The sequence below is a fragment of the Fukomys damarensis genome, unplaced genomic scaffold (genome assembly GCF_012274545.1).
Source record: "Fukomys damarensis isolate Sample0158 unplaced genomic scaffold, DMR_v1.0_HiC HiC_scaffold_29, whole genome shotgun sequence".
In the NCBI taxonomy this organism is placed as follows: domain Eukaryota; kingdom Metazoa; phylum Chordata; class Mammalia; order Rodentia; family Bathyergidae; genus Fukomys; species Fukomys damarensis.
Genome location: NW_022900941.1, coordinates 22,980,083 through 22,994,341, shown reverse-complemented (window position 1 = coordinate 22,994,341; position 14,259 = coordinate 22,980,083). Strand labels below are relative to the sequence as shown.

The 14,259-nt window shown below is 34.4% G+C and overlaps 1 protein-coding gene across 2 annotated transcripts in view; it reads left to right on the top strand.

The window, feature by feature from the left end:
- The window catches only part of Lrp1b (LDL receptor related protein 1B), a 1,779,190-nt gene that overhangs the window by 978,907 nt on the left and 786,024 nt on the right, over positions 1–14,259 (top strand). For both annotated transcript variants that reach the window (XM_033757153.1, XM_033757154.1), the window contains exons 8-9: positions 9,935–10,157; positions 13,686–13,857. In XM_033757153.1, the coding sequence (XP_033613044.1) occupies positions 9,935–10,157; positions 13,686–13,857 (395 nt within the window). The remainder of the gene's footprint in view (positions 1–9,934; positions 10,158–13,685; positions 13,858–14,259) is intronic.

Here is a 14,259-nt window from a genome sequence, read left to right as displayed (position 1 = left end):
ACACACACACACACACACCCCTGAAAACCTCCAAACTTTGAAACTTTTTAGGGCCGGGATTTAGCTCAGCAGTTCAGTAGCCTGTCTTGCAAGCACAAATAAGAGAAGACCTGGAAGGGGAATAACTTCCAGAATGAACCATTAGGGTGGAAGGAGCCAAGATTTGTAGGATTGAATAAAAATTAAGGATTTTAAAATAAGGAGAAAGATATTAAAACTAGTTATTTTATATTTGAGGTTTCTACAAGAATCTAAACATAAATAACACTGAAGCAATTTTATAAACGACGTTTAGGAGGCAGGGCAGAATATTAGAGAGCTATGGTAATATTATGAAAGTTGTGAAGGCTTTTAAGATTGTAAAAGAATTCAGAGACTCAAAGATTGAACAGGAATAGCGATCGTGTTAGAATCCAAGACCAGATACAGGAAGAAATAGAAATCAAGAGAAGGACATGCTAAAAATTAAGTTGGCTTGCATAAAGCTTAGATGTGGATGGAGTATAGAAATAATGGACTATATGTGCAAGAGTTACTGTAGGGAGCACACCTAAGACACATAGTTCGATAGGGTAAGGTGGGAGCATGAGATACTTTATTTGATTGGGAGGGAGGACAGTTTCTTTGGTGGAGTTAAGCTTTCTGATGAAGGCAAATAGCATACTGTTGTTCACCATTGAAATGTGTGGAATATGTGTAGTGGAAATAAAAGGCTATAAACACAGAAGAGGTTAAAAAAAACCCAAACAACTAAATTTTGGATTGGTTATTCCATAGATATTGGGATACTGATTTCCATGAATTGGAAAGGTCAATAAGATAGAAATCGAGGTGCTGAAATTTAACAATAAAATATGAGAGTCTGATGGTTCTAGATCAGTGACAGAGGGGTGCTGTCGATGATACAATGAGGTTTTCAGACTGAAAAACAGGACAGCTTTATGATATAAATGTAATACTCTGAATTCCTATAGAAGAGACTGATTTTTACATCCCATCCTTTACATTCATGGTCTGAACCCTCATTGGCCATGAGTGCTGGGAATGTGTGACTTCAGTAGATGCAAATTTTCAGCAAAGACAAGAAGTTTGAAGAAGTTTTCAGAATACAGTCTAAGGATATTTGGGGATTTGCCACTATGGAGTGGAAGTTTCAGAAAACAAAATATAAGGCAGCACCACATTTTGATGAGGGTTTCCAAGTAAATGCTGAGAAAATTGTTCCTGAAACTGTTTTTAGACAAAAGTAGGTTTTATAAGATATCAGTTATATTCAAAATGTTAGTACAGTTTATCCTTACCTTTTAGACATTAGATTTGAGAACTGGGGTAATTATAGCCATAGGTTATGGGAATGAGGAAGTGAAAATAAATTAAGTGATTCTTTCCATAGGTAAAGGAGAAGTGTAGTAAGAAGTAGTAGTTATCATACATGAATTCAGTTGTACCAGTTTTCTTTTCTGAAAAGGGCTCAGGCAAAGATGGCTCGAGAAAAAGAGATGAATAATTATCCGCCTCCCTTCCCCCAGTGTCTTCCGTGGTGTTAAACATTGATGAAATACCTGTGACATAAATAAAAAGAAATAAATGTGTGAGCTTTCTCTGTCTTCACATTTCCCCTCATCCTTTTCCAATGGAACGCTTATTACTTGTTGAATCAACTCCAAACTTTCAAATTGTGGGAAATAGAAGACAAATTGAAAGAAAAGGCAGGCCTGGGGATTGAGCTCAGTGGTGCCGCTGCCTACCTTGCTTGTGCAAGGGCCCAAATTTGATCCCAGGTACAAAAAAAAAAAGAAAAAAATGCTAATTAGCCCCATTAAATATAAAGGTTTAGTTAGAGGCAGTGCTAGTGCTATTTAAGTGAAATGGGAATCAAGAAAGGCTACATTTAAATTTGCAGGAGACTTTCATCACCCTGTACAGAACATGATATTTGGGAATCTGAAGTTTGAGCAACAGATTGGATTTAAGGGTGTCTCTGTTACTTTCTTATCACTGAGACACAATACATAACACCTTCCTCTTAAAGGTGGAAAGGTTTATTTGACTCATGGTTACAGTTCCTGCTTTGCTGGCCACAAAACAAAAACATCAAAATGGTTTCTTCTTTAATTTTATCTGTGGCCCCTTGGTTTCTCAGGAGGGTGTTATTTAATTTTCATGTGTCTATGAAGTTCTTGTGGTTTGTTTTGCCATTGATTTCCAATTTTATTGCTCTGTGTGCCACTGATCATTCAGGCAAGTATTGTTCATTTTCTATGTGTTTGCTAAATTCTTGCAGATTTTTATGCTGTTGATCCTCAGTTCAATTCCATTATTGTCTGATAATATACATGGATAACTTCAATACTTTGCATTTATTTAAATGTGTTTTATGAGGTAGTATGTGGTCTATTTTGCAGAACATACCATTTACAGGTAGAAGAATGTGTATTTTGATGTTGTAGGGTGAACACTCTGTAAACATCTACTAGGTCCATTTGTTCAAAAGTTTGTTTCAGTTCTAACATTTCGCTGTTGATTTTTTGTCTGGTTGTTCTATTTGCAACAGTGGGGCATCGAGGTCCCCATTAAAATTGGTAGTATGTGGTCTATTTTGCAGAACATACCATTTACAGGTAGAAGAATGTGTATTTTGATGTTGTAGGGTGAACACTCTGTAAACATCTACTAGGTCCATTTGTTCAAAAGTTTGTTTCAGTTCTAACATTTCGCTGTTGATTTTTTGTCTGGTTGTTCTATTTGCAACAGTGGGGCATCGAGGTCCCCATTAAAATTGTATTAGTGCTTACAGGATTTTCATGTCTGTTAATGTTTGCTTTATATAGTTGGGTGCACTACAGTTTGGTGCCTATATATTTGTGATTGTTGTCTCTTCTTCTTGGAAAGGGCCTGGATGGAGAAAAGCTGCTCACATCTTGACGTCTAGGAAGCAGAAAGCAGAGCCAGGGAAGGGGACAAACCCTTCCGGTTCATCCCCCCAGTGATTTACTCTTCTGGCAGGCTCCATTTCCCAACAGCACATTCAGCTCATTAATATAGGGCCACCATAAAAAATATGGGCATATGAGCTTTGGAGAATATTTTAGATCTACAGTTTAACAAAACAGATGAAAAAAAATTTAAATTGCTGGTCATTATTAATATTCTCCTTTCTTATGTTTACATGGGAAACTGCAAAACAGATACCAGGTTATTTATTTTCATGTTAAAATGGTATTTCATTTAAAGTGACCTATAGGAAAGACTCAGGATCCTTTTAAGTTTGAAATTGCATTTTAGAATTTCCAGAATGGGGTTTTATGAAGATTATATGTAAATCTTATACAATGATCTCTACTTTAGACTTAACATCTAATATAAAATACTTCCTAAAGTAGTTTGTTGTTTTATTTGCCATAATCTTTCTAACAAGATTATTCTGAATCTTAAAAATATAGCATTAAATAACATAGTGCTATAGCCAAGGCATTTTGGCATCTAGGTGCAGAAATCAGTTGAAGCTAGATCAAGTGAATAGAGATTTCCCAAATGGAAATCAATACTCTCCTGTGTTCCCAGGTCCAATGACAGGAAGTAAAGATGGACTTGAAGAATTCCTTATTCATGAATGAGGTGGTGCTTCTTTTCTCCTGTTTCCTGGGTTTGCACATCTACACAGAGACTAGTATTCCTGTCTTCATCCTCCCTCTACTCTGCCTATTTAATGTACCCAGTGGAGCACACCTCCTCTTAGGTGGGCTCCATACCTTTGAATTTGGATTATTGAGAGAAAAGTCCCTAGTGACTCTGTCCCTAGTAATTCTGTGAATCAAATATACATGCATCACATGTTTAACCTTGGTGAAATTATCTGTGAAGTAGGAACAGAGGGATGATATTCAACTATTTCACATAGGACCACCACTCTGAGTAACACTAACTTTTTGGGGAAAATTAAGATACTATGGATGTTGAATGGAGGTCAGACACATTGCCTAACATAGCTAACACATGCACGCTTCTAGAGTAATCAGCAGTATGAATATTTCCTGACTATAGAGTAGCCAGTTCAGAGTGTCATTCCTTGTTTCCATTTTAATTTTTGTGTGTTCCTATGTAAACTGCAGACCAACAACATGACAGATTTTTCAGACAAAAAACTAAAAATATCAAACATATCAAAATTAATAACTATCTTGAATAATCTTAACTAAACAGAAAATATTTTAATTGTTTATCATTCTCAGCCTTAAATAGCAAGAGCTAATAGAATTTGAATTTAATCCTCTTATGGGAAAGACTCAAATTTGAAATTGCATTTTAGAATTGCCATGCTAAATATTTAATATTCTTACTTTAATTGCAAATAGACTTTAATTACTCTATGTAATATGGAAAATTGCTCTCTTGTTCAAATTTGTAGATCCAATGAAAGAAAAATATAAATTTTTATTACTGCTGATAATTTTTGGCTACCAATAGATTTTTATAAAAACACAAATAAAAAATGAAGTTCTTAGTGTAAACCTTCTTATGGAAAATATGTCATTTTTCTGAAATGGCAAGAAATGCAGTTTTCAACATTAATACATAATTAATACTGATGGATTTTTTTTTAGTTTGTAATAAGAAATATATGTATTTAGATTTGTTTGGCTCTATATGCTCTCACTGTTTTGTAATTTTGTGCCTCATTCCCTCTAACTAGTCCATTTGCATCTTTTTAATATTAAGCATACTTACAATATCTTATAATATGACCTAAGTTTTAAAACCTTCATATGTAGTATCATTTTTAAAAAGTTGAAAAGGATGACGTCTTATCATTTTAGAAACCATTTGAAAATTTTATGTACCATCATTAAGTAATAAGACCCAAGGACAAAAATCCAGGACTGAGCATGCAGTTAAAGAACATGATTAAGACTCTGATGTATTTACATTTGTTTTTGTCCTTTTAGATTAGAGTGTAGAAGTGTCACTTAAAATGGATATTACTGGCAAAAGTCATTCTTATTTTTATCAGCTAGAGAACATATGTTTTAAAATGTCAGAATGTGTAATACTTGCTTTATTTCAAAGTGCAGGGATGATTGGAGCCATAGCTCTTTGAGCGCAGTACTCTATCACTGTCTATGAATTTTCATGTTGGAACTCTTGATTTGTATCAGGCAAGTTTGCCAACAATATTCAAAGTTTCCTGAGATCTAATGCTTATAAAACTTATAAATCTATCATAAAACAAAGCTCCTCCTGTAATCAACAAACATTTCAGATTAAAGTCAGATATATGATAAATTAATGAACCCCAAATAATGAACTCATGTTTCCTAGAAAAGCTAAGGTATAAGAATAATGAACTAGATGAATAATTTGAACTTTGAAGAATATCTTACTTTCCTTTATGAATTAGTAGTTATGCATGTTAGAAATAGAGACAATAGTTGGAATATTGTTTAATTTATAATTTGAGTTAGCCACAACTGAATGGAATGACATTCAAAATTAAATGTAGAAGCCAAGTGTGACGGTGCATTAAATAAGTTCAAATTCATCCTGAGAAAATTAATAACTAAGGAAGAACTCATCTCTAATAAACAAAGTTTTTTTTTTTTAAAGCTTTGGGAGCCAGGTGTGGTGAAACATGCCTGTAATCCCAGCACTCAGGAGACTGAGGCAGGAGGATCACTGTGAGTTTGAGACCAGCCTAGGCTACATAGTGAGTTCAGGTCAGTCTCAACTATGTAGTAAGACCCTGTCTCAAAAAAAAAAAAAAAAAAAAAACTTTGGAGTGTAACTCAGTACAAACTCAGTTCAATCCCCAGTGCCAGGAAGGAAGGATGGGAAGGAGGGAAAAAAGTAAAAAAGGAAGAAAGGAAGGAAAGAAAGAGAAAATTTCACCTGATAGTTGTCTTCTTTTGCTGCATAATAAAACCTTAATGATATCATAGGTTAAAATGGTTAAAGAAGGAATACCAATATTACAATCCTGAGATACTGACAAAATGGAGGATGGGACGGAATTGGAAATGGTCTCCAGCAACCAGCATGGCTTTTATAGGCAGAATGTTATGTAGGGAGCTGTACTCTACTAAAAGATGCATAGGACACTTGAGTCCTGGTGAACAATTGTGCTGTACAAAAGACAGGGTATTAAGAGAAATGTTAAGAGATTTAAAGTAATAGCTGAATAAGATAGAATAAATGGTGTCTCATAGCATCACCTCCACCTCCACTTTATATAACTTCAGGAGTGAAGTATAGGGTCCTCAGTTTTTCCTATACTCCAGAGGCACTAAAAATAAATGGTAAATGATTGTATTTCAGGTCAAAAGCCGTAATGTGATCTGAATAGGAAAAAATACAGGCAAATGTCAAAATGAGATATTCCTGAAAACAGCTCATATCTGGCTTTACAAATGTTAACATCAAAAACAACAAATAAATTCTGAAAACTGTTCCTGATGAAAGCAACCTCAAGAGAAAAAAGCATGTGATGTTGGGTTGCATTTTGACTAACAATAAAATTCCTACAAAGAGCATTATCAGTAGGGAAAACTTGAATGAAAAAATATATATATTTTATTGATTATGACATGCACTGTGATTATACAAGAGAGTGTCCTTGTTCTTGTCCGTAGAACATGCATACTGAAATACTTAATTGTCAGGGTCCGGATGTCTGTAATTTACTCTAAAATAATTTAGAGAGTACATGAAATAGCTGGTGGGATAAAAGAAAAAGAACTGGTGAATTGCAATAAATAATATAGATATTTATTGTAATATCCTTATGACATTTGTGTAACTTTGACATTCTTTCAGAGTAATGAGTCCAAAAAAGTTACTACCTTCCCATTACCCACGGTTCTGACAATGGCTCCAATCGTATGGACTTTGAACCAGGTTCATCAGTGATACAGAAATAATCTCCTCTGTCTCAGGGAAATTATGAGGTTAATGGGATAATGAGGTTCATGGAACATTATTTATTTTCTCTAAAATTTGAGCATATATCTTATAGGTTTAAAAAAAACCCTGTTTTTTCAAACTGGTGATACTTTACCTTGCTGGGGTTTGCAAGTTATAATTTGGTTGTGCTTCAATTAAAGAGTGCCCTAGTAACAAAGCTTTTCTCTGTAAGAGGACATTTTAAAGCAACATTAAATACAAATGCAAACAAGCAAATCAGGGACATGTACCTAATCATATGTTCTTAGGTACTTACTGTAATGCTGTGGCCAGGGTACTACACATATTATGCTGAGAACATTTCCATTTCTTATATTTTAGTTACAATTGAACAGAGCTCACCATAGGATTCTAAAGCTTGGGCAGGTTAAAATTAATTGTAAAGAATAATATTAAATCTCTCCTTGTTGCCACATGTTCTGTGTTGTGTTGGGAGTATAATGATGAATTCTTTACTCTTGTTTTCTTGTAGCTCAGAGCCACAATTCTTTCTATCCTTTTTTTTGTGGTGGTGGTTGTTATTTTGTTGTGTTTTTACCTTGTGCTTAACATTAAAACAGTAACATATTGATAAATTATGTACATATATACACCTTTTTCATACTTGGCTAAAATTTATTCAAACAGAATTATTGAAACCAGTCAAATTATGACCTAGAATGCATATGTGAATCTCTTGCATCATTTCTGAAAGAGTAGTTCGGTGTCAATGAAAAACTTCCCGGAGGAATAGTGCTTGCTGTACTTCATTATTACCTAGTTCACTCCTCAAAACCTAAATTCCTCAACCAGAATTACTAAAAGTTATAATTATTTCAATAAATATCAAATTCAGTGATAGTTCCTTGAAATCATTTTTCTTACGTTGTGAATTGATTGGACCCAGTCTGTAATATAATCCTTCATCCTGAAACTTTTTCTCTCAGACCTTGGTGAATGTCTGTATTATCTCTAACCTCTGATCTCTTCTAACCTCTCATCTCCTTTGATCCTATTTCTATAATAGCAGGCCTGCAGGTTCTTGTTCTGGTAATCTTTTCTTTGTTTCTTTTTGGATCACAACCAATAAAGTCATATCGAGATGACATCAGAGTTTTTATCTCCAGACTTAAAATATTTTTTGGTGTGGCCCTTTGAACTGAGCTAAATTCCAACATTATTGTTATTTTATATTTTGATTTCATATTATATATAAAATTTTATATTTTATATTATATTATATTTATTGAGTTGCTACTTTGCCCAGGCTGAGCGTGAACTTGACATCTTCCTGCCTCAGCCTCCCAGAGTTATGGAATTACAGACATGTACCACCATGTTGGCTCATTGTTTTCTTTAAACACCACATAGGTATTTGCGATTCCCTGCTTCATATCACTGCCTGTACATAACCTGTATATGTCACAGTGGAGAGTATGACAAAATCTCCAACTCTCCGTGCCGAATGTCAAACTGTTTACACCCAACTCCTCCTAGCCTTTGTGAAACAGACTGACAGAGATGGGAAATATAATGAGATGTATTATGGAATGGAATGAGAAAGAGAGCTCCATGTGAGAAGAGCTTCATTTGGAAAAGCTGTGAACAAATTGTGTTACAAGTGATCCATATTGGAAAAGTACATGAAAACAGGGAGCAGAGGGCTTGAGGGAGGGAGAGAGGGAACCACCACCAGGCAGTGTTTTAAGCATTTAGCATAACAATAAAACAACACATCAGATGGCTTTTTAATTACTTTTTACTAGGAAAGAAAGTTCCTCACCTGAATGGACTGTCACATTTAATTTATTATAATAAATTCATTTTTCAACATTTTGTGAAATATATAGTCATAATAAAATTGGCTTACACTAGCAAAGTGTCCCATAGCTGAAAAAGATAAATTAAAATTAAAGTTTAAATAGTGCTTTTAACTTGAAAGATACTCCCTACTGTTAGATAATGCACAAATGTTGAGAAAAGTAACTAAAAACTAATTCTTCAGGTTTGTAAAATCTAATATTCTATACTCTAGGTAATCTTAATATTGCTCTGTCACTGTAAATTGAGTTACTCTTGGGATTGTATTTAAATCAAGGCAAGATGGTCTTCTATTTACAAATGTAATTTAGTCTCATAAGTGGTAATCTTGTTAAATATCATCAGGTTAATTGAAATTGATTTGTGTTTATTAAACATAGTGAATACTAATCAAATAGACACTAAAGTGTTCAAAGTACAGTTAAATCTTTGACAGGCTCTGTTCATCCTTCACGGAAGGGTTATCTGTGTGTGTGTGTGTGTGTGTGTGTGTGTGTGTGTGTGTGTGTGTGTGTTTCAGAGGTCAGTTTTGCTCTTCACTATTTTCTTCAAAATATATTAAGAGAAAATGCAGAAAATAGCATTCATTTCTTTTAGAAATTTGGGATCTGGGACTCTGGAGTGGATTTGCAGAAAGGTGTTATTTATGTTTTATTTCCAGTGCTACAAACAGCACATTTGCCTTCCCATCTGCTTAATTCCATTCCAGGTTTGTGATTCTGTACTACTCATAGCATCGCTGAGCTCCGCATGATAACTTTTATAGGAGACAAACATTATCTGCAGTTTGAAAAGCAGGTTGAAGATAAAGCCTGATAGCTCACATGCCCTGGCCGGATGACTTGGCTCCATTCAGGAATTTACATGGAATACGGTGGATGCACATCAGCTCTATGAGGCTTAAAGAAACATTTCTCTTAATACAAAAATAAACCCACGATAGCCGTTCACTTTGAAGGAATTTTACAGTTGTTGATTAACCTGCTCCCTTATGCCATGCAATATTCATTAGCAGATTTCTCTGTTTATGAGTGATATTATATGGAAATGGTTATGAGAAGCTAACAGATGTAACCACTGAAATAAATTTGAAGGAAAAGTTCTGTTTTTTACAGATGGCTCCATCGAATATGCTTTTTTTCCCCTTCCACTTTAACATTTAGTTTTCTTTCAACAGAAAACTTTTCTTTACGGACTATGGGAATGTTGCCAAAGTGGAAAGATGTGACACTGATGGGGTGAACAGAACGAGGATAATTGATTCAAAGACAGAGCAGCCAGCTGCACTGGCGCTGGACCTAGTCAGCAAATTGGTGTACTGGGTAGATCTGTACTTGGACTACGTTGGCGTAGTGGACTATCAGGGCAAGAGCAGACATACTATCGTTCAAGGCAGACAAGTAAGTACAATGTTGTTAAAAGAATTCAGCTAAGATAACAAAAGGGATGTTATGAAAAAATTTTTTGAAAATTTCTTAGAAAGTCAAGCTGCGATCAGCTATAAAAATGACAGTACATCGCCCAGATGTCAGAGGTTTCATTGACAGCAATACTGTGATGTTCATTAGGTCTCCTACACCTTCTCCCCTCTGTGGAAAATGAGCAAGCAAAAGCAACAAACCACAAGTAGGATAATGCTGTACTAGCAAGAAACAAAATATTGGAATGGGACAGATGTTATGACCTGCTCATGATAAACTAATTTAAGTAGTTTATTAATAGGGAATTGAAATGTCATCTTTCCTGCGTGGCACTAAAGATCATTTGCTAACAAAAGCAAATGCCTGCTCAAAAATATGCCTTTATTTTAATAGATTGGGTTGCATTTTACCTTCAGAGTTATTCACATCCTTCCTAAAATGAGAATTCTGTAAAAATTTCCAAGATCAGAATTCTTCCCATTTGTGCTGTTTTTCCCTGCTCGAATCACAAAACCTTGTACATTTCACTCAGTCAACACAAGAGTTCTCTAAGTGGAAATAAACATTTCTCACTAGTGCATGTTTTCAAATTCATTTGGATCTCACTGCATGACTTCTGTGTGAAATTTTTCATCTGTGGAGCTAAAATACAGAATCTTCCCGATTTCTTTTGCAAAGCAGGAGGGATACATACTATAATTTTCCTTTAAAAGTTTTTTGCTTTCTAATTGGGTTCTTTTAAAAGGAAATCTTTTAATTTTTTGACATAAAAACAAATGCACTAATGTGAATACCTTAAAAAAATTATATTGAAAGTGCAACTAGTTATTTTGCTCACACCTCCAACTGTCCTAGTATATTTTGTTTCATTGGCAGGACTTGACTGTGGCCTTTAGAGCACCTAATTTCTAATATGATTATGGTGAACCTCCTTTTTGTTTATTTTCCATTTAAACTTAAATCTTTTTATTTATTTATTTATTTATTAATTTTTGGTACCGGTGATCAAATTTGGGTCCTTGCACTTGCAAGGCAGGTGGCTGTACCACTGAACTAAATCCCCAGCCCTAAAAATTAAATCTTAGACCAAGGATGGGGAATTTAAGTGATTGCCCACATTATTAACATTATTAATCATCTTTTTAATTTTTTTGTTAGTACATGTTTGCAGCATATAAAAATCATATTTATTGTGGTAGAGTTTACATATTTACATAACACTTTTTTGGTTTTTTTGTGTGTGTTTTTGTTTTCTTTCTTTTTCTTTTTCTTTTTTTTTTTGTCCCTTTCCCACTAAGGTCTCCCTGCTTCCTCCAACTCTTATTCTCTTTCCCATATGCAAAAGCTCAATTTCCATTTTTTAAAATTCCTTTTATTACTCTCTTTGTCCGTCACTTCCTTATGCCTACCTCTCTCTCTTTTTCCCTTTCTCATTTGAAATTGATCTCCTTATTTTCTATTATCTACCTTTAATTTGGTCTTTATCTTTAGGGTTTCTCATGTAGGAGAAACCATGTGACATTTAAACTTGTGTGCTTATTTCACTTAATATTCTTGTTGCAAGATGCACCTATTTAGTTACAAAGGGCTCAAGTTTATCCTTTTTCATGGCAGAGTAGTACTATACATTTTCTCAAAAAAACTGTAAAAATAAAAATTCTGTTTGACCCCTATGACTACTTTAAAAAGTGTTTTAAATGTCTGACATAACTGATCATCTTTTCTTTCCCACTGCTCTGCCTGTATTTTGCTGGTTTCCTGAGCATATACTAAATTTACCACAAAGTGTGGGTATCTTTTTATGAGTATATGGGCTGTAAGCAGAATCCTACCACTCAATTCTCTCACCTCTGCTATGGGTAATTACCAAAGCAGGCATTAATGTGTTTATTTTATGAGAAATAAAATGACCAATTGCCTCCTTTATAGCTATGCCTTTTCTCTTAGAAAGTGAATTGCTGGGGACCAAAGTGAGTGCACTACAACCAGACTCCAGGGAAAGTGGCCCACAATTTGAGCAAAGCATGCCTTAGATTAATGACAGAGGGGAGAGTTCAACTTTCTAATTTTTACATCAGACCACTGGCATATTTTGTGAATATGATGTCAACAATGAGGGAAATGATATTTGTAACATCCACGCTCCTCCTCCACGACATAAACACATATTACTATGGCATGATGTATAAAAGGTTTATTTGAGCATTATGATGGAACGATTCTTCATATTAAGTCCTGCCTTTGATTTCTACAGTAGCTAAGAAGAAATAAGATATTATCAAAACCATATAAATGCCAGTTTTCAGTTGCTATCTCACATGAAAAGACCAGGAATAGAAATATATCCTGGAAAGGTAACACATTAATTGCTTTTCCTGAAAGTATTGGTTGGTTAGATTTCTGGATTTGTATTGAACATTTGGTTTTTTTCTACAATCAAATCAAACATACTTCCTCACATTTTCTTCACTATAAATCTAAGTGTACAATTTGTAAAACCTCATTATATTGGCAAACGCTTCTCATCGAAATTTTCACAGGCTATTAATTGACAACTCCGTGATACCCAGAACCAGAAGAGTTTTAAATCAGGTATAAGAATACCAACAGGCAAGGTACAGAGAATGTGCCTTTTTATTTATTCTTCCTTCCACTCTTCAGGAAGCTTTCTATGACTTTAAGAGAGGTCCATTCTAATGCAGGATTCCTAAGACCTTTGCCAAAAGGGAAACTTCGACCTCTAACTTAATTGTGTAGACACCAGTGAACGTCAGCATTCTCAAAGCAAATAATTCCAATGCCATAATGAGTAAGCTTTAAAATTAATTTCTGAATTAAAATATTGACATATTGTTCATACATATTGCAAATATATGATTTCTTTATTATTTTCTATGTTTGAGCAAATATTACCATAAATATAATTTGTGATGAAAAATAGAATTCTAGCCTTATACAATTTATCAAAGAGGCTTTCTAATTAGTCTTTCCACACGCATAGCCCAGCTTCTGCAGTATCAACATGAACATGACTGTATGAACAGTAGCTCATAAAATATCTTATATTATATGTAACAGCACCATTGCATCTTACTGACTATGCTTGAAAGTTTCACTCCCATTAGTCTTTGAAAAATAATTACTAGACACACGTACTTAATAAAACATGCATAAAATCATCTCCTGTGCAGTTGGAACCCATCTATCTATTAAAGCTTGGTGTCTTCTTCTGTATACATACAAATTTAACTAGTGAAATGTGGAACTCTTTTTTTTTTTTTTGCACTGGGGATCGAACTCAGGTCCTTGTGTTTGCAAGGCAGTTGTCAGAGCCACTGAGCTAAATCCCCAGCCCTGGAATTCTTTGAGAGAAGATAAATGATAATATTCTTGTGATCCTGCTACTATGTGCATTTTCTACACTAGTAAATAGCATTCAGTATTTCTTCCAAGTAGTAAGTAGACAGCATAATTAAAAATCATAGTTATTTTTGATCCTCTTTACAGGTCAGACATCTTTATGGTATAACTGTGTTTGAAGACTATTTATATGCAACCAATTCTGACAACTTCAATATCATAAGAATAAATAGATTTAATGGCACTGATGTTCATTCATTCATTAAAATGGAAAAAGCTCGAGGAATCCGAATCTTTCAAAAAAGAACTCAGCCAATAGGTGAGTTACAGGACTTCTTCATAGCCTGCATAACAGCAGATGGAATGGGGACGCAGTGCTTGAGCCTTCATGTGGTGTTAACGTGGGCGAGTCGTAAATTCTGTTTTGACACAGAAATGTGCATGTCTGCTTGATAAAATGGAATAGCAATCCTTTCACAAGTCTAAATGACAAATTGTTCAGTTCCTAGTGAATCATTTCTACAACCCTAGAATGAAAATGATGGCTAGATTTAGACTCAAGAAGGAGCTTTCAATTGTGATGTATGTAGACAAGATGCCAGATGCTAAGATTTCTCTTTTATTTTTGGTATCATTTTGAGAGACAAGTTTCAAATCAGATGACTTCCTTGCAATATTTATCTAGTATTCATTGTAGTCACTGAGCTCTTTAGATTTAACA